Raw genomic sequence first — 21,821 nt, 5'->3', positions numbered from 1 at the left:
AGAGAGAGGATGTTAGGAGTGGCTGGTAAGTGAAGCCTATTACACTGGTAAGGTCTACAAACCCTTTTGTATTCGGCACGCCATGTGACAAATACGCCACAGTATTGATTTGTTCAACGATATAGTTATTTGCGACGACTATAATTGTGGGTTCTTCCAAGGGCTGATTAATGATCAGAAAACCGAACAACAGTGAGAGTTTTTAGAAGCCGGTATTGGTGAAAATAGGGCTGAATTAACTCAAATAGGGATGATGAAGTGCAAGGACAAAACCATGGGTTAGCACGTAAAGCACAGTAATTATAGATCTACAGGCGCTTTGTTTGATTGAAGCTATTGTTGTGGGACGCTCGACCCAACACACTATTAAACACATATACATTCACTCACAAGAAGATGAAATAAGAGAGATTGATCACCTGAGACATTCTACCATATTTCATCGTCGCATCTTCTTCCCTATCACTTTATAGAATAGACACTACATGACATTTGAATATCTAGAATTATTAATAGTACTCATAGTGAGGGATATAGCAGTATCAAATCTGTCGTTTTTGTATACTCTCCTTGATGAACATGTCTTCTATTTCTTTACTTTAAAGTGTGAAAAGCTACAGAATCAGATTGCTTTGATTTAGCCTAGTGGTAGCCTAGTGGTTAGAGCGTTGGGCCAGTAACTGAAAGGTTGCTGGATCGAATCCCCGAGCTGACAAGATAAAAATCTGTCGTTCTGCCCTTGAACAAGGCAGTTAACCCACTGTTCCCCGGTAGGCCTCATTATAAATAAGAATTTGTTCTTAACTGACTTGACTAGTTAAATTTAAAAAAGTATATAATAATGTCTTAATCAAAACTATATATCTAAGTATAGTCCTCACATTGTTATTGCACTGTCACAATATTGTCATTTGAACATTTCAAACACTTAAACTGCTTGGTAGCTATTTATGTGCTAAGATTGAAGCTGAATGATTTGTGTAAGAATGATGACATGCAATCTGTCTTTCTTTATTTACAAAATGCATTAGTTACTGCTATTCCTATTTATTTGTATTTTATATATTTTACAATCTCTCCTACAGTAAGCTCATCTACACTGAAATGAGGCGCAGGTTTAAGTTTAAAGGTATAATTGGCCACATCACAAACCAAATCTACTATTACAGCAATTGAAGGGCATGTTTCTAAGTTGAGCGTGGTACCCCATGATTGTGTTGTATGGTAACTATATGGGACAAACCACAGTCGAGGGAAACTCCTACCACCATATCATGTCCTTTAATTTGACGTGTTTCAACTTAAACAAGGATAGGTTGAAAATACATCACTACTATAATGACTGGTGTTTGTGTGTGTGTGTGTGTGTGTGTGTGTGTGTGTGTGTGTGTGTGTGTGTGTGTGTGTGTGTGTGTGTGTGTGTGTGTGTGTGTGTGTGTTTGCCTGTATGAGTACATACAGTGAACCCCACATCCCAAAGCAGGGCGTTAACACAGCCCATATAAGGGGTTGTATTTACATGTGTTTCACCTTACAAGCCCATATGCCAAGTCTGTGATCAACTGCAACTCAACCAAAGGCCCTCCAATCAGTGCTCATAAAACTGTCTCCCTGAAATATCTCCTTCTTCTGCCTTACAATTTCCAATACGAGGTCTGGAATTAGGCCTACTTGTCTTATACCAGTGTTATTAAAAGTGGAAAAAGCTAAGTTATGTAATAACCTGATAACAATCTAGTAAGAACATTATGTTATAGAGTATGCTTACATTCAATGATATTGATGCTCTGTTTTTGGGGGAATGGATTGGGGATGCACGTACACACAGACACACACACACTCACAGGACTGCTGGGCCTTGGAGCGGCTGGAGAACTTGTCGGACTCGCACCACACGGTGACTCCATCGTCCAGCAGCTTCAGCGTACGTCTCCTCTGCCAGCGTGGGGAGCGTACCTTCACCATGCTGGAGCCTTTCAGCATCACCTTCACGTCCTCATCTTCCTCTACACCTGGAGACAGAGACAGAGAGATTTAGAGAGACAGGGAGAGACAGGGAGAGAAGAGAGAGAGAAGTACAATAAGTAAGACAGACAGAGATGGGGCATGGGAAGGAAGAGGGAAAGGCGGAGAGAGATGGAGAGGAGTGGAGGGAGAGAGKGAAAGAGAGAGAGGTAGGGATGAAGGTGAAGGAAAGGGATGGTGAGAATGGGGAGCAAAATAAAAATGGTGCAACAGGAAGAGGGGCATAACAAGGGAGAGAAAGATAGAAACAGAAAGAGACAGCACAGGATAACGAGAAGCAATGTTATCAGCTAAGTGCTTCAAGTTAATAGCCATTTGAAATCTATACCGGCCGCTTTATGGTTTCACATACAGATGTGGGATCTTAATTGGACCACTCTGTTGTCGCAGAGAATTTTCCTGCATCGCAGGAAATTCAAATGAGCATTGTGATTTACATAAATACACTGAAAACCTGCAGTTCTCTTTCTCTCTGTGAGGGGGCAGTCGAGTCAGTTGGACCAAGGACTGCTAGGCTATCAAAATCATCCTCTCGGAGTTGGGCCGAAGCACTGTATCTGCTTTAGTTTTTGTGAAGAAGGAGCTAGATTTTACATATCGGGTTTATTTATTTATTCTGAACACATTTCTGTTTGTTGGCCATGTCAATTCTTGTATTAAAAAAAAAAAAAAAATCTTAATTTTAAGTTTGCTAGCTGGACAGGCAAACGCTGCCAAGGATTAAACAGTAAACCAATCAAAATCTGTGTACCATCTCTTCTAATCACGTCTGCCAATCACGTTCTCCATACCTAAGGGAGTAAACACCGCTGGTGACAGCTCGAGAGCGATCTCCTTCGAACAAACTGCTATAAGGTAAAGTCTTTTTTGACTATTTTAGTTATAAAAACGCGATACCACCAATACATTTTAAATGTGCAAGAAAAAAAACTCTGGAACACCCTTACTCTACACACAGAGACGCATAGAAAGCTCTCCCTCGTCCTCCATTTGGCAAATCTGACCATAATTTTAGCCTCCTGATTCCTGCTTACAAGCAAAAATTAAAACAGGAAACACCTGTGATTATATAAAAAAAAGTGGTCAGATGAAGCAGATGCTAAACTACAGGACTGTTTTTCTAGCACTGTAATATATTCCGGGATTCCTCAATGGCGTTGAGGATTACACCACATCAGTCATTGGCTTCATCAATAAGTGCATCGATAACGTCGTCCCCACAGTGACTGGACGTACACCCCAACCAGAAGCCATGGATTACAGGCAACATTCGCACTGAGCTAAAGGGTAGAGCTGCTGCTTTCAAGGAGCGGGACTCTAACCCGGAAGCTTGTAAGAAATCCCGCTATGCCCTCCGACAAATATAGGACTAAGATCGAATCATACTACACCGGCTCTGACGCTCGTCGGATATGGTAGGGCTTGCAAACCATTACAGACTACAAAGGGAAGCACAGCCGAGAGCTGCCCAGTGACAAGAGCCTACCAGACAAGCTAAACTACTTTTATGCTCGCTTCGAGGCAAATAACACTGCATGAGAGCACCAGCTGTTCCGGAAGACTGTGTGATCACGCTCTCCACAGCCGATGTGAGTAAGACCTTTAAACAGGTCAACATTCACAAGGATGCAGGGCCAGCCGGATTACCAGGACGTGTACTGCGAACATGCGCTGACCAACTGACAAGTGTCTTCACTGACATTTTCAATCTCTCCCTGTCCGAGTCTGTAATACCAACATGTTTCAAGCAGACCACAATAGTGCCTGTGCCCAAGAACACTAAGGTAACCTGTCTAAATGACTACCGACCCGTAGCACTCACATCTGTAGCCATGAAGTGCTTTGAAAGGCTGGTCATGGCTCACATCAACACCATTATCCCAGAAACCCTAGACCCACTCCAATTTGCATACCGCCCAACAGATCCACAGGAACACTTGTGAGATGCTATTCAATGAACTACGCTCACGGCTCAACACCATTGGTGCGCCTCAAAGCTTCATCACAAGCTAAGGCCCTGGACTAAACACTCCCTCTGCAACGGATACTGGACTTCCTGACGGCCACCCCCAAGTGGTACAGGGTAAGTAACAACACACCGCCACGCTGATCCTTCACACAGGGGCCCCTTGCAGGTGCATGCTGCAGTTTTCCCCTCCCCAACCGTGTACTCCCTGTTCACTCATGACTGCACCGGCCCAGGCACGACTCCAACAACCATCATTAAGTTTTGCCGATATGACAAAACCTGAGACAGGCGCCTATAGGAAGTGAAGAGTCCAGAGACCTGGCCGTGTGCGCGTGCAGGACAACAAACCTCTCCTCAACTGATCAGGGACCAAAAGGGGAGAGGATTGTGGACTACAGGAAATAGAATGGTCCGCAGCGACTTGTCATCGACAGGCTGCAGTGGAGCAGGTTGAGAGCTTCATTCCTTGGTCGTCCACATCACAACAAACTAACATGGTCCAGCACCCAAGATCGTTGAAGAGGGCACGGACAAAACCTACTATCCATCATCGGGACTGGAAAAAGATTGGCATGGGTCCTCAGATCCTCAAAAGTTCTACAGGCTGCACCACGAGAGCATCTCTGACTGGTTGCATCCACTGCCTATTGATGGCAACTGCTCGGCTAGTGCGTCGGCCCAGTACATCAACCGGGGGCCAAGCTTCCCTTCCATCCAGACCTCTATACACGGCGGTCCGTCACCGAGAGGCCCTAAAAACTTGTTCAAAGACCAGTCCACCTCTAGTTCTAGACTGTTCTCTTTGCTACCGCACGGCAAGCGGTACCGGGCGCCAAATCTAGGTCCCAAGAGGCTTCTAAACAACTTCTTACCCCCAAGTCATAAAGACTCCTTGAAGACACCTATATCAATGGCTACCAGACTATTTTGCATTGCCCCCCTCCCCTCTTTTACACGCTTGCTACTCTCTTTGTTATCATCTATGCATAGTCAACTTCTAAAGTAACCTCTACTCATGCACTATTACCTCAACTAACCGGTGCCCCGCACATTTGACTCTGTACCTTCTGTATAATCTCGCTATTATTATTTTAGCTGCTCTTTAATTACTTGTTACTTTTATTTCTTATTGTTACCCATTTTTCTAAACTGCATTGTTGGTTAGGTGCTCGTAAGTAAGCATTTCACTGTAAGGTCTACCATGTTGTATTCGGGCATGTGATTTGAAATTTGATTTGATATGCTGTAAAATGACTCAACTTAGAACCAGCAACATTGGTAATGTAACTAGCAGACTAGTTTTAGCTTCCAACAAAGTAGACCTGTTGCTAGCTCGCATGAGGAGATAGCTTTATCACTAGCATGTCATTTCTGGATAGGGAGCTTTAGCTATCAGTTTATTACAAATAATAATTTAAGAATGCAAAAATCTATAGGACAAGTCGTGTAAAGCTAATACAGTACTGTCATTAAGGCAGGACCCATTAATTTAAATACTGACACATAAGAAATGCCACATTATCCATGTCAACAGTTGGAGTAGGATGATTGCAGAGAACTCTGCCTCTATCCTAGTAGCTTACTAATGTTGTCATTATTAAGACTGCCAGGATGTTCGTTTCTAGCTCACAAACTACAATCCTTTGCTATGATGATTTTTAAAATGCATTCTTGTCTGTCACTTTTGTCTCCCGTGATCTATTCAGCTCTCCATATGTTCTGTTACCATTGAAATTAACCAAATGCTATTCACCATCCTACTGCAGTTTGAAACTGTAAGAGGTGTGTGACTGGCTGCAGGAAAGTCAGGCGCAGGTGAGCAGAACTGGGTAATAACCGGAGCAGTTTAATGTGCAAAACCAACGGCACCCAGAACAACAAAGTATGGGTACAAAATAACCCGTTGCGAACCAGTCAGAGTGCACAAACACTTTACAACAAACAATTTCACACACAGACATGGGGGAACAGGGGGTTATATACACGACAAGTAATGAGGGAACGTAAACCAGGTGTGTGGGAAAACAAGACAAAACAAATGGAAAATAAAAGGTGGATCGGCGATGGCTAGAAGACCGGTGACGTCGACCGCCGAACGCCGCCCTAACAAGGAGAGGAACCGAATTCGCCGGAAGTCGTGACAGAAACAGCCCTGCCTTCACTATTTAGACCACATATGCACGTACCTGTAAAGTATTTTCTTTGTGGGTTTTGACTTACAGTCTAGTGCATCCTAGAGTTGAAGAACACCAACTACAYATACAAGGGTTTGTCTGAGCATCTCAAATACTACATTCAATATACAATTAGTGCAATGAGTTGACAAACAGATTTTGTTTTTACTATTGTAACATGCAGTAATGAGAATTCTATTGTCTCCGTCAAGAGCCTGGGTTTTGCCTTAGATGGTAGAGCTCTGGTCTGTGGACCGCAGGATCGTAGGATTGCATTCCGCTAAGGCACTTCTCTTTCTCTACATTTGTCGGCTAACTTGGTGACTAGGGTGGGATCCTTTCGATCCGCCTATGGGGCCTAGGCAAGTGAATGTCCCAAGAGAGAGGGGTGAATACAGAAGCATACGTTGATGACAGTTCACTCTGATGTTTTGTGCTAGATTTGCCCCAAACCTAAAGTTTTGCATTCATGCKAAAAYGTTCATTTATTTGCCATAGTTCTCTTACAGTATTGCTGAATGGTCTTATTGCAAACAAGAAGGATGGTTTGGAATGGATTATTATCACAGGCCAGTAATGTGTAGTTAATGCAATGTTGTTGATCCATTCATAGTTTTTCTCTCAGGTCATGCAATGAACTACGTGGCTGTTTTAAGTCACCTTTGGCCCCACAGTGATATCCCTGAGCAGTTTCCAGTCTCTCCCGCAGCTCAGTTTAGAAGGAGGACCATATTCTTACAGTGCCATGGTGATATTATACACCCTSCACAGCTTAACATCATACTTGACCATAAACAAAGGGATATTCACTGTATTGGAATTATTTCKAAATGTATCCCAGACATGTTTCTAAAGCACTTTGGTGACTTTGAGGTTGAATCTTTGTTTGAAATTCACTAACCAGCTGAGGGATCTTACATATACAGAGGAAGTTTAAAAAAAATTATGAGAACCATTACTTTTTCACACAGATGGCCCCAATTCAACTAGGCTAATTGTGTGATTTTTCATGACAATATTTGCTTCTGAATGTATTTTGATGTGCCACAGCAAGGAGTATGACGACCTACTTCAACCAATAAATCTTTGCGTTTTATTTTTTATAAATGTTAGAAAATGTATATAATTTTTCTTTCACTTTGAAAGTGTGTATTATGTTATTTAGACCAGTAGGGGAAAATTCTAATTTAATTTGTTGTTTCATTTCATCGTTGTTCAGTTGAGTTTAATTTAAGGCTGCAGAATGTGAAAATTGTGCAGGGGTGTGAAGAATTTCACTAGACACTGTATATCTGCATACAACCAAATTAATTGGATTCTGCTCAATATTCCAATCCTGACTGAAGATCTGATGCTTGTCTGACTTGACTGATCCACAAGGAAATAAAGAAAATTGCAAAAAAATAGAAAATTATCTAAAACCTTCTCTCCGTACACTTACAGTTCATGTTTTGATTCAAAGTTCAGTCAGTCTGTGTAGCTTTTTAGAGTCACGACAGCTAGGTTAGGCTTAGCCTACATGTACTGTCTCTGAGTCATTAATTTTAGTTTATGTTATGTAATAAGTCACAATGAACATAATGAACACAATGAGTCATCAACAGATCATATTGCATACACTATAATGCTGTACACCAATGTAGGCTTTTTTCATGAATGCCTCAGGCTACTAAGCTATATGCATCCTCTCCTTTTACAGCACACACACACACACACACTGTCACGAATCCCGCCGAAGATGGTGCCTCTTCCCGTTCGGGCGGCGTTCGGCGGTCGTCGTCGCCGGCCTACTAGCTGCCACCGATCCCCTTTTCTGTTTCATTTGAGTTGATGTCTGATTTGTTGCACCTGTTTTGTGTTTAGGTTTGATTGTGGGCTATTTAAACACAGTTGGCCGCCGACTTTTGGGGCGGGCTTGTTTTTCTATTTGTGGTGTTTTGTTATTTTTTGTGTCTGTTTCCTATTCAGTTTAGTCCTGTTTGTTTGGACTGGACTTTACGCGCCCTTGGTGTGTGGCGTGACCGTCTCTCTGGTATTTTGGAATATTAAATCCACGTCCTTTTAAACTACCCAGCTCTCTGCGCCTGACTCCTTCACTCACCACTTTTGAATCCTGACACACACACACACACACACACACACACACACACACACACACACACACACACACACACACACACACGCTCACACACATGCTCACACACACTAACAGCCAACAGTCACAGCTGAGACATTTGTGACCCGATTCAGGAAACTCGGCGTATGTCGCAAGTCACGACTTCACAGGAGAGCCGTTTGAACATTGAAAAGAAATTGGGAAGGCAGAAATGCCTTCTCGAACATGTGAACTTTCAAGTGCCTTCATAACAAACTTTTATGCCATCTGTAAATACGAATAAAGTTGTTAAATTACGAGCCTAGTTGGTTAAGCCAAGGAAAAAGTAAGGAACCTTCCRGCTAGCCATGATTGGCTGAGATAATGAGTGGCCTGGACATGCCGAGAGATGAGTTTCAGATTGGTCTGCYMTGTAGCATCTTGTCTATAAAATGAGCTGCTRATTATGTGTAGATAATCCTTTCTACTGCAGTTTTTTCGAAAGATGTAACGTTTTTCGAAAGAWATAAGTCAGACAAGCATCAGAAYTGCAAATATGTTGCTACTGCTTTCAATAACATTGCTGCCCTGAATTTATCAGGTGCTATCGACAAAGGTCAGTGGGAAAAGGTTGTGATGGACTACTTCCTTGAGGACGATCGTGCCATGCTGATTCTCTCTGACTCTGAAATTGAATCAGATGGTGAAGAAATCCCTGATTTAGGTGAGAGAAAAAAATKATTTTTAGAAGACATTGTAGAGTCTTCTGATGATGGTGATGGGGAAGAAACAGCGATTAACAGTGTTGCTGTCACGGAAGAAGTTGACCGAGTTTTGAAATCAGTYGAACACAACGGGCKAAACAAGCTGTACAAACAAAACGGAAACYACACAGGACGTCTTATTTAATGAAAGGGGTTGCAGTCTGCTGTGACGCTTTCATCCATGTATACGGGTAAGAATCTAGCTACAGTTTCAGATATTATACGTTTCTAATTTTGTCAGAAAATTGTTTTCATTGCAAGTTAAGGCTTGCTGTTAGCTAGCCAGCTGGAGTTCGATAGCTGGCTTGCTAGCTATCGTTAACATTGAACCTAACTTATTTGGTTAACTTTAGCTATGACGTCATTGCTAGTGACGTTACTCTATGGATTGGGATTATAGTATTTTTTTTTAGCTAGCTAACATTAACGTGACATGTCTAAACAAAAGACCCCAAGTTAAAGCTTGCTGTTAGCTAACTAACGTTAGCTGAGGTTAGATGGCTGGCTTGCTAGCTAATGTTGACATTGAACCTAACTTATTTGGTTAACTTTAGCTATGACAATCGGTTTGTATTGCTAGTAACGTTACTCTATGGATAGGGATTATAGTTCATTTTTAAGCTAGTTAAAGTGACATGTCTAAACAAAAGACCCCAAGTTAAAGCTTGCTGTTAGCTAGCTAACGTTAACATGACATGTCGAAAACAAAAGACCCCAAGTTAAAGCTTGCTGTTAGCTAGCTAATGTTAGCTGAGGTTAGATGCTGGCTTGCTGAATAACATTAATTTACGTGAATGAATTGTGTGTAACGTTAGTGATGTTTTCTCAGAATGCCATTTCGCATTGCTAGTTATAGCCTAATGTTAGCTAGCTAACATTGAACCTATTTGGTTAACTTTAGGTAGCTATGACAATCGGTTTGTATTGCTAGTTAAAGRTTGCTGTTAGCTAGCCAGCAGACGTTGTGTGTAGTGATGTTATCTCAGAATGCCAATTCGCATCTATTGTATAATAATGCTAAAATATTTGTATCTGGAATTTGTCTWTCAGCAAAAGTAGAGCACGCCTGACTCTCTTCCACCAGTCATACAAGGAGAATGGTCTAAGACTCTAATGCCTCCCATCAAAAAGAGAGCTGGCCCAAGCAAGCAAAGGCAGATATCAATTACATGCACCARTTCTTCATCAACTACGATGTTGGGGAAACACGTGTGAACCTGAATTGTGATAACTGCAGTGCCCAAATAAGAACAAGTTTGTTCTCTGGCTGTGTGCTTAGGGTTGTTGTCCTGTTGGAATGTGAACCTTTGACTCAGTCTGAGGTCCTGGGCGCTCTGGAGCAGGTTTTCATCAGGATCTCTCTGTACTTTGCTCTGTTCATCTTTCCCTCTATCCTGACTAGTCTCCCAGTCCCTGCCACAGCATGATGCTGCCACCACCATGCTTCACCATAGGAATGGCATTGGCCAGGTGATGAGCGGTGCCTGGTTTCCTCCAGACGTGACGCTTGGCATTCAGGCCAAAGAGTTCAATCTGGGTTTCATCAGACCAGAGAATCTTGTTTCTCATGGTCTGAGAGTACTTTGGGTGCAAACTCCAAGCGGGCTGTCATGTGCCTTTTACTGAGGWGTTGCTTCCGTCTGGCCACTCTACCATAAAGGCCTGATTGGTGGAGTGCTGCAGAGATGTTTGTCCTTCTGGAAGGTTCTCCCATCTCCACAAAGGAACTCCGAAGCTCTGTCAGAGTGACCATCGGGTTCTTGGTCAGCTCCRTGACCAAGGCCCTTCTCAGTTTGGCCGGGTGGCAAGCTCCAGGAAGAGTCTTGGTGGTTCCAAACTTCTTCCATTTAAGAATGATGGAGGCCACAGTGRTCTTAGYTACCTTCAATGCTGCAGAAATGTTTTAGTATCCTTCTTTCCCAGATCTGTGCCTCGTCACAATCCTGTCTCGGAGCTCTATGAACAATTCCTTCAACCTCATAGCTTGGTTTTTGCTCTGACATGCACTGTAAACTGTGGGACCTTCTATAGACAGGTGTGTGCGCCTTTCCAAATAATGTCCAATCAATTGAATTWYCCACAGGTGGACTCCAATCAAGTTGTAGAAACAGCTCAAGGATGATCAATGGAAACAGGAGGCACCTWAACTAAATTTTGAGTCTCATAGCAAAGGGTCTGAATACTTACGTAAATAAAGTATMTCTGTTTTTTATTTTTWATAAATTTGCAAAAGTTCTAAAAACCTGTTTTCGCTTTGTCATTATGGGGTATTGTGTGTAGATTGATGAGGGAAAACATTTATTTGATKGATTTTAGAATAAGGCTGTAACGTAACAAGGGGTCTGAACACTTTCCGAATGCACTGTAGGTATGTTTTATGCTACTATCAGAGGACAAGCCTGGAATGAGGAGTGTTGTACATGGGTCATTTCACCAATTTGAGAAGAGTAACCTTGTAAGAGTAACCTTTTGAGAAGAGTAACCTTGTAAATAAAACAACTTTTGATTTCACCTAATTTTAACATTCTGTCATAAAGAGCACATGTTCAACTTCATAAAAACATGTTTTCCAATCTCAAGAGGTTAAATTCAAAAATGACTATTCTAAGTGCCTATTAAGTGCCAAAAAAGTAACACGGTGGCGTAACAGGGTTGACAACTTCTTCAATCAGCCATCAATTCCTTTGTGCAGGGGGATATGGAAGCTTGTGGTGTGCAAAGGAGTAGCAATTGAATGCAAGCTTCACAAAAAAAAGAAATTGAAAAAAAACGAATGATTGTTTTATATGGACAACAGTGACACATTATGCTAGACACGCTCAGTTTCCACATCAAAACCAGAAAAGGATCATACTCCGACCCTCTCGTGCTCCAATTTGCGTGCTGAGGCACGGTAAGCATGCATTTTGAAAAACAACCATCTACAGACATCCGTCTTTGCAATGTCCCATGCTCCAGAGTCATCCAGGTCTATCCCACATGGCCAGAATCAACAGCTAAAACAGGAGTGCACTGTACATACTAGACCAGGGCTTGGTCCATAGACTAAAAAGCAGTCTTGGTATCCTTCACACAAAACACCCAAACAGACTGGCTTCCTTCCACGCTATGGAGGAGTAAGCAAGGCAATGAGAATAACATTGAAAGCTAATTTCTACTGGGGTGTTAAGACATTACTTTTTTATAGGGGGAGATGGAGCATTTGGATATTGCTCCACATTCGGTCTAACAACGTTCTCACAGAATAGGTGAAATCAGATTCATTTCGCCGTTGACAGGAATGACTGACAAACTGTAGACTAAGCTATTTCTGGCATGTACTCAAAGCATGCGCGGACCAACTGGCAAGTGTCTTCACTGAATTTTCAACTCTCCCTGACTGAGTCTGTAATACCTACACTACCATTCAAAAGTTTGGGGTCATTTAGAAATGTCCTTGTTTTGAAAGAAAAGCACTTTTAAGTCCATTAAATAACTCAAAGTGATCAGAAATACAGTGTACACATTGTTAATGTTGTAAATGACTATTGTTAGCTGGAACGGCTGATTTTATATGAATACCTACCTAGGCGTACAGAGGGCCCATTATCAGCAACCATACTCCTGTGTTCCAATGGACGTTGTTTTAGCTAATCAAGATATATCATTTTAAAACGCTAATTGATCATTAGAAAACCTTTCCAATTCTGTTAGTACAGCTGAAAACTGTTGTTTCTGATTAAGAAGCAATAAAACTGACCTTCTTTAGACTAGTTGAGTATTGGAGCAAGCAATTTGTGTGGTTTGATTACAGGCTCAAAATGGCCAGAAATAAAGCACTTTCTTCTGAAACTCGTCATTCTATTCTTGTTCTGAGAACTGAAGGTATTCCATGCGAGAAATTGCCAGGAAACTGAAGATCTATAAACGTGTGTACTACCTTCACAGAACAGCGCAAACTGGCTCTAACCAGAATAGAAAGGAGTGGAGGCCCCGGTGCACAACTGAGCAAGAGCCCAAGTACATTAGAGTGTCTAGTTAGAGAAACTGACTCCTCACAAGTCCTCAACGGCAGCTTTATTAAAATAGTACCCGCAAAACACCAGTTTCAACGTCAACAGTGAAGAGGCGACTCCGGGATGCTGGCCTTCAAGGCAGAGTTCCTCTGTCCAGTGTCCGTGTTCTTTAACCCATCTTAATCTTTTATTTTTAACTCTGTCTAGAAGGCCAGTATCCCGGAAGTCGCCTCTTCATTGTTGACGTTGAGACTGGTTAAATCGACTACAATCAGTGTAGATGAAGGGGAGGAGACAGGTTAAAAATGATTTTTAAGCCTTGAGACAATTGAGACATGGATTGTGTRTGTGTGACATGCTGAATGGGCAAGACAAAAGATTTAAGTACCTTTGYACGGGGTATGGTAGTAGGTTCCAGGCGCACCGGTTTGTGTCAAGAACTGCAACGCTGCTGGGTTTTTCKKSSCRWAKKYGMTRCCSMMMMMWWRSYYYAWMYMRCKKCKKCCKAAYGYKKWRCKYSCKAKRTMYYMTMYKKWMGGSCKYSKWRCCRMMMGYAKMSRTTRSYKCKCRTMMWYYYMRCKWWKCCRMSKKAAWTMYYGSRMMTRRMYYGGSKAAAYMTRRTWAWMTTTTTTACACTCAGTGCATACGCACATGCCCACACATGTACATGCTCACTGACATGAAACCTTGCCATTCTTACAATCGTTAGCTTACAATTATACTTATACCACCAGGATATTTATAATGTAGCYTGCAATATAGAAATTGCATACATAAGCAAAATTGCATTTGAATGAATCTATGATTGCTGAGAAGAAGATCAACATAGCTACTGCATGCGACCTCAGGATAATTAGACAGACAGACTAGACTGTATGTTGCCGTCGCTTTCTGTATGTTGCCGTCACAATTCTAAGCACCTTAAACCCTGCTTAACCGTTTAAAAAAAGACACACACACACACYKYCACACGAGCACYCARGCAGACGCACAGACAGACCGACAGACAGACACAGACGGATAAGAATTACACCCTGTCAGCAATGATACAACTGTAAGACTCACAGCGGTAAATTGCTCGACGTACAGTTGTACCCCCATGACCTTGGGCCAGTGTGAACTAGTAAAGCTACACTTTCCTTAGGGTCATTAGCCGGAGATAGATGTGCTCTGACTTCCTCCGTACAGCAGAAGCTAGCTCCCTGAAAAGCATCCTGCAGTGTTCCCCTCTCTATGGCCTAAACGTCCCGCTGGTTCCTACTTGTTCCCCAGTCTCTTATTAGTGCATGTCCTCTGTGGTGGGTGGGGCAAGGGAGGAGACTATCATTTCAAATGGGGTCAGCTTTGAAGACTTGTGGGGCCCCCTCACGCGCACACACACATGCAGATGCACATACACACGCAGACACAAGCTTGAATGAATGAACACTCACACGTACATACAGTACACGGACACATGCACGCAAGCACACACACACACATCAAATAGCGTAAACCCCCCTTCACTCAAGCCCCTACTGGGCCCTGTATGAGTCCAATGCTTCACCAGAAGAGTGAAAGGACAAATCCAATGCTATATCASCCTTTCTGTAATTAATTGACTGCTGGCGTTAAAGTGACAATCCACCTGCTTTGACATGATATTTCACATCGTCAAATAAAATGTCAGAGGGATWTTATAAAGTCAAACCAAACCCTACTGGTGGAGACCTTGAGAGGAACCAGAATGTAGACAGGGAGAGACAGGCATATCGTAGCAGTAGTAGTTACCTGGGGTAGGCAGGATGGTGGAAGTTTTACCTTAAAAAAAAGGCTGATGTAGCCCTGGAGCCATGTGCAATACCCRACGTTGGTAAGTACCTTTACTACCAATGGTAAGCACCCACACAACCAGGGTTGTGTTCATCCAGGCTGCATCACATCCGGCCGTGATTGGGAGTCCCATAGGGAGGCACACAATTGGCCCAGCGTTGTCTGGGTTTGGCCGGGGTAGGCCGTCATTGTAAATAAGAATTTGTTCTTAACTGACTTACCTAGTTAAATACAGGTTCAATTTAAATTCATTAGGCACCAAATGTAAGAAAACAGACTGAAGCAGGGAGAGGGACTCCCTAGAGTTGTCCAATAAGAAAGGCTCATTTACAAATCAGCAAAACAATTTAAAACATTTTGAATTGTGTATCCTAATGAACATGACCCGGCTCAACAGAGGATTGTGGACACTGGACAGCATAGTAGTAGTATAGCACCTGGACGCTAGTCTGTTTCTGCTTCAACTTATTTCTTGTTAACTTGCCAAATCAGCAACATTGTTGAATGCCATTTTTTCKATTTTAGCAGACACTCTTATCCAGAGTAACTTACAGGAGCAATTAGGGTTAAGTGCCTTGCTCAAGGGCACCTCGACTGATTTTTCACCTAGTCGGCTCGGGGATTCAAACCATCGACCTTTTGATTACTGGCCCAACGCTCTTGACCGCTAGGCTACCTGCCACCCAGGCTTATACATTAGGAAGGAACTGAATAGATTTCTGTTAGAAATGACCACGGAAAAGTAACTTGGCTAATTTGGGGGACAGTTCRACCACCTACAAATTTAATCTAAATGTAARCCTTGCCCACAACCACCATTGTTTGACAATGGTGGGCTAGTTGGCACTGCCTTGACAGGGCACAGGAGGAGAATCTCCATTCATGCCCATCTGAACCAAGGCACCCAGCGTGTGGTTTTGGGCACCTATAGGGTGTGGTTGACCATGGCAGACAGACCTCCCACTCTGTCCCTGGCTACCCAGGGAATACAGTAGTACCATAGCTATAGAGTTCTGTTAGGAAAACTGCCGGAGGACCAACCATTATAAATAGCCTGTATCCCACATTATACCGACGCCACAAATGTTAACCTACTTGCACATCTGCCACATGAACTGCATGATTATTTTCTGACATGAAGTATGGGGTTGAAAACTGAGAGATCCCTGAAAGCAATGTTAAGTCATTACAAGTGCAGCTGTTTGCAATTTGACCTAATGATTTCAAGATAAAGTCGGCTATTTACTTTAATACAAATGTGACCGTTTTGTGAAAGGTAGCACCCACAAGCAGGGGCGTCATGAACCCATTATTTTAGAGGGGGAACGAAGTACGTGAGGATGGATGGGGGTGGTTTAAGATTTTTTTCAAACACCTGAAACAGCTTTTTCCTGCTGCCTAGAGCCATAATCATTATGCCTAATTCTATGTCAAAAAAAAATAAAAAAAATGTGTATAGGTAATCTAAGCATACCTCTTGAGCAGTCTGTGTCCTTACGGGTGGTTCTTGTTTTAAAGAAAAAAAAGATGCTTCTCTGCATCTTTGCTAAAAGATTGAAAGGAATGTGAGTCTTATTCAGTACATTTAGTAATTGCTTGCTTTTCTAAAGTCTAGCAARTTTRTATAGTCTAGCAACAATTGYGTTTACTAATTCATTTAACATCTGAACAATTTTAAAACAGGACAAACCTGATGGCGCATGTGCCTTTGTGCATGACGCCACTGCCCACAAGTATAGAAAGTCTTTGGCTGCAGGTATGCTGGAATACATCATATGATTCAAAAGTGCACACCGCTTGCAAAGTTGAACTTTTCTAGTTATTTCTAATTGCCAACATTTTGGTCTATCAACCTTGGRCAGAGCATGCTTTTTAACAGACTTTGAACAACATATCTATTGTCTAAMCAAATCAAACTTTGAGASCCCAAGCACTTTCCCAGTGTTTCKCCAGATCAAGTATGAAGACATTTCTAGTCAGAACAGGCCTTGCACAAACCTTTCCCCCAGCACATTTTCTGGCTGGCACCTGCATTGCCTTCACTGTTTTCCTTACAAATTGGACTTTGGACATCTATGCGTTCCTATCAAAAGTAAGTGTATTATTTTTTGTAGATCGTGTTGTCATTCCTACTGTAGCACACTGTATGTAAGTATMGATCATAATATATTTACTGTTTTATTCACGTTTTAAAGTAGTGGTGAGACATCATGCATTCAGYTTCTTGCATAGATTGAAATGGACACATTTCTGAAAAATACTAGGTAAAACCATGACGTCAGTGATCTAAAYGTCGGAAAGTCGGAGCTCTAGAAAGAGGTCTGAGTTCCTGAGTTGGAATTCCGAGCTGGATGACCATAAAATTAAAAAAAATCCCATTCGGTGCTCGTTTTTTCCCCCCAAGTTCCCAGATGTCTTGAACGCACTGAAGTCGGAAGTCGGAGATTTCCGAGTTCCCAGTTGTTTTGAACACGGCATCAGATTGTAACATTGGTACCWGGGGCGGCAGGTTGGGCCAGTAACCGAAAGGTTGCTGGATCGAATCCCCGAGCTGACAAGGTAAAAATCTGTCATTCTGCCCCTGAGCAAGGCAGTTAACCCACTGTTCCCCGGGCGCTGTGGATGTCGATTAAGACAGCCTCCCGCACCTCTCTGATTCAGAGGGGTTGGGTTAAATGCGTGAAACACATTTCAGTTGAAGGCATTCAGTTGTACAACTGACTAGGTATCCCCCTTTCCCTACCTCAGGGTTGCCAGCCCCTTTCCAGGGGTTTTATTTTTATTTAYCGTATAAACTTCTGTGTTTGCCTCCCATTTATGGATAAATCCCCCATCATAGTAATATTTCCTGCATCATATCCCCCCACGATACCTTTCCCCATTTCTACACACCATGGACTTAAAAAAAAAACATAAATGAAATTAACCCCCCTAAAATAGTTTTATCCCTGTTTAGCTTTCACGCTTCAGTTAGGCTAGGCAGTAGGCTTGTATTTGGTGTGATGATCTGTGAGGTGATAACATTTTATTTGCTTTGTGATTTGYCAAAAAAGGTGAATGACTTGTATACACTGTAACAAGTACATCGAAGATTTGTAATATGCTGAAAAGTGGCTAAATTAYGTTAATATTTTTCAGGCAATGGGCGCAGCCATRTTTGGCTTTGTTTARTTGCGTCTCATAATGAATGGAATTCTGGGACAAGGGAGTTATCACCAAGTCAAACATAAACTTGGCTGCCGTCATAAAGAATTTAGCTGCTGTTAGCTTAGCTGACACGCATCTCTTTTCTAAACAATATTACATTTCTCCCTTTCTCCAGAGATGTGGTACATTGTAAACAAGTCTAGCGGTTAGGTCGCTAACTTATGTTAAGTTTTTTTTGTCAGCGCAACGTGTTATTTAGGCTGGTTTATGGATTGAGTTTAGCTGTGGGTGTGTTCCGTGTGATGATTGGATGATGAGGTTCGCATTTATCTTTTACAATAAAAGGTGAAATTGAGGAATAAAGTTGTGAAGACCTTTATTTCCCATCAGTGTAAAACATTGTTTAGATGCTTTTCAGACAACAATGCTGTTTMTTGCATCATACTTTCTGTTGCTATTGCTCCAATCACATATTTGTAATCATACGCTGTAGAGATCACTCAACAATGATCACAAYTACGTGATTGTACGCATTAAAGGGTTAACTAAAAAAGGATATTATGTAGTTTCTTGCAATAGCCCTCTTTGACTTTAAATATAATGTAGTAATGAGTATAATGCTTGTATGGATTTCAACCCCAACACATGTTCATGTCATCGTTACCAATCAACTGCATAACAGTTCAAAAAGACTGACTACCACCACCGATTTCTGTATGGTAGCTATGCTAAACAGTTTATAGAAAAAGGAGTTAGCATTAGCAGTCACTTCTTCTAACTCTGAAAAGAGACAACTTCTACATATTATGCAACAAAAACAGCCAAATATATCCAAATAGGACTTAAGTAACCATATTGTGGGCCTGTTATAATACATAAATCATAACGGATTTGACAAATATCCACTTTGTTAGATAAGATTTGTTGAATGTGCGCCAATCTGGTCAATGCAACGTCTGCATTCCACTGATTCCTTTTGGTCAGGGAGACATTGGAATGGCAGTAGAGGCCTAATGCAGGAAAATAAAATTAAGGCATGTSATATACCAGCAATTATGTAATATAATTATTGTCAACCTAAAATATGGTCATTTAATTATAAATACAGTTTATATCAGTTTTATACCAATTTCCTGTATAAATAGCCTCAAAAAATATATATGTAAACAGAATGTCTTAAATTGTGTTTTCTTGTAAAGCAGTGTGATACAATATTAGTACTGGTTGCATTTAGAACTTGTCTAAGTCCTATCAACTGATTTCAGCCAGTGTATGGCTGAGGATTGACTGCATTGTTTGAATGGAATGTTGGCATAAAGTTAATTTGACAAATTAATGCTTTAATCATTACTCTAAAACTGTCTGGCTAGRTAACAAACATACAGTGCAGATAAATTCTTCAAATTCATAATTTTACGGRRGACCAACTTCCTGACCAAAATGGCTGCCCTTTATKCCATCATAAGAAGGTGCATGTCCATTCTAGTATTCTATTTCCTAATTCTATTGTCACAACCACAAACTGTCAACTCTATCTGGCGGACAGATTAAGACAGAAAATGAATTTTTGCTCAAATATGTTACATTTAATTAGGTTAAACAATCATAAAAAAGCAACTGAYTAAAKACAAAATTGCTACTGTGTATAACAATTGGATGAAGATTTTAAATTTTTTTCAACTCTGTAAAACATTAACTCCATCCGATTTGTGTCTAAAGTATTGGAGATTTTCAAAACAATAATTTTGAATATTTTAAATATATTTGTTTTGAGTAACACCCTTATTTACACAATTTAAAATACAGATACAGTCTTTCAAGAATCCCTGAATTATAWCCCTTCTATGTAAATTACACTTGTGGACCACAAGAGGTCAATTACCATGTAATAAATGCTGATAACTTTCTAATCATAAATGTTACAGTGATCAATTATTATTGGTTTGAWTACTGATTTTTCCTCATTTTCTGGTGCGTTGAGAATACATAYCCTACTGGAAGCCCATCAATGTAACGTTAATCTCAGAACAGTGTATATTGCAGATACATTTTTTGTATCAATGTCTTCTCCCTTCTGTAATTTCAGGAATATAATATGACCTGTTCTGTAGCCTACTGTATTGTTATTTGTGAAATAGTATGCACGAATTGTGGACACCGTAGAAATGTGTGTGCCAGTTATTAATGGTTAGCTAGCTAAAGAAATMATTGAACTAACGTTACAACACAACCCAGGGATGAGATAGAGAAAACGGTAGCAAGCGTTGTTTTTGTGAGCATACAGAGATAACGGTCCTGCCAGCCTACTACATGACAAGACCTGGGCTATGAACCAGTTTACCAGTTTACCAGATATACATTTCTTTCACATTGAGATAGCTAACGTTAATTCGCCAAATGCTTACCTAAATTTTTAAGAGGGTCGATAGTCTTTGATTCGGACGTCCCGGCTCCATTCTTCACGGGCTTCTTGCCGTTGCCTAGCATGATCAAAGACGCTGCCGCTTGAGCTCTCCCTCTTTCTGGTTATCCCTAGCTAGCTAACGTTAGTTAGTTAGCTAGCTATATACGCCTATTGTTGAGCGAGTTCAGCTTTTCAATGCCACCGAAAGATTATAGCACAGTTTACTGTTTTGATTATAGACTGCATCAAGTTCTTGCTAGAACATGTAGGCTAGTTTGTAACTGAGCTAGCTAGCTTTCTCCAAGACTGCAGCGCCTCATGATTTTATTCCTTTGGAGCAAATGCGAGACTGAACAGCCAGCCCATCTTTGATTATGTCATGCCACGGATTGGAGGCAAACTGGGGTGTAATCATTAGTCTAAACCGTTGRAACGTTTTGCAACTACAAACGAYGGTTTCTATTGAAAACATMCAGGTATGTCCCTCCCCGTTTCGTTCAGTTTGCTTAAGTTTAAGAAACGTTTTGCAACAGATTTGGCGTAATGAATATGCACCTGAACAAGCGCACGAGAACGGCAACTGATTATTATATCCTGAGATCAGATGCTAACCATGCCAATGCACCTTGAATTCACATTTATTCAAATAAACGAAAAATAAAACACAATATTTAACAGTAATATTTCTCTGTAATAAGGAAAATATTGAAATTATAGGCTCTGTTGCCCTTGTGCTTGAATACCTCCTGGAAAAAATATGTTTTTAGTAGGCATGGGTTAGATTATCACAGTCAGAAAATCTTGAAGAACTGTGTCAAAACATTAACCTTTTTACTTTGGCTTTTCAAACCACACCCTGTGACATGCACAGTGGAGGGCTTGTTCATATACTGAACAAAAATATAAACGCAAAATGCAACAATTTCAATGATTTTACTGAGTTGCAGTTCATATAAAGAAATCAGTCAATTGATATAAATTCATTAGGCCCTAATCAATGGATTTCACATGACTGGGRAGGGGCATAGCCATGGGTGGTCCTGGGAGCGCATGGGCCCACCCACTGGGAAGCCAGGCCCAGCCAATCAGAATTAGTTTTTCCCAACAAAAGGGCTTTATTACAGACATAWATACTCCTCAATTTCATTKAATTATAAGGCAACAGCTRTGGTYGACATTCCTGCAGGCAGCATGTCAATTGCACACTCCCTCAAAACTTGAGACATCTGTGTTATTGTGTTGTGTGAGAAAACTGCACATTTTAGAGTGGCCTTTTATTGTCTCCAGCACAAGTTGTACCTGTGTAATTATCAAATCAAATCAAATGTATTTATATAGCCCTTCTTACATCAGCTGATATCTCAAAGTGCTGTACAGAAACCCAGCCTAAAACCCCAAACAGCAAGCAATGCAGGTGTAGAAGCACGGTGGCTAGG

The 21,821-nt window shown here is 41.3% G+C and overlaps 1 protein-coding gene across 1 annotated transcript in view; it reads right to left on the bottom strand.

The window, feature by feature from the left end:
* The window catches only part of plcd3b (phospholipase C, delta 3b), a 68,857-nt gene extending 48,024 nt beyond the window's left edge, over positions 1-20,833 (bottom strand). Inside the window, 2 exon segments of the mRNA XM_070448363.1 lie at positions 1,845-2,012; positions 20,387-20,833. Of these exon segments, the coding sequence (XP_070304464.1) occupies positions 1,845-2,012; positions 20,387-20,468 (250 nt within the window). The 5' untranslated portion in view covers positions 20,469-20,833.
* Positions 20,834-21,821: the final 988 nt, after the last annotated feature.

Source organism: Salvelinus sp. IW2-2015, linkage group LG18, assembly GCF_002910315.2.
Source record: "Salvelinus sp. IW2-2015 linkage group LG18, ASM291031v2, whole genome shotgun sequence".
NCBI classification, from domain to species: domain Eukaryota; kingdom Metazoa; phylum Chordata; class Actinopteri; order Salmoniformes; family Salmonidae; genus Salvelinus; species Salvelinus sp. IW2-2015.
This window is presented reverse-complemented; position numbering and strand designations above follow the sequence as displayed.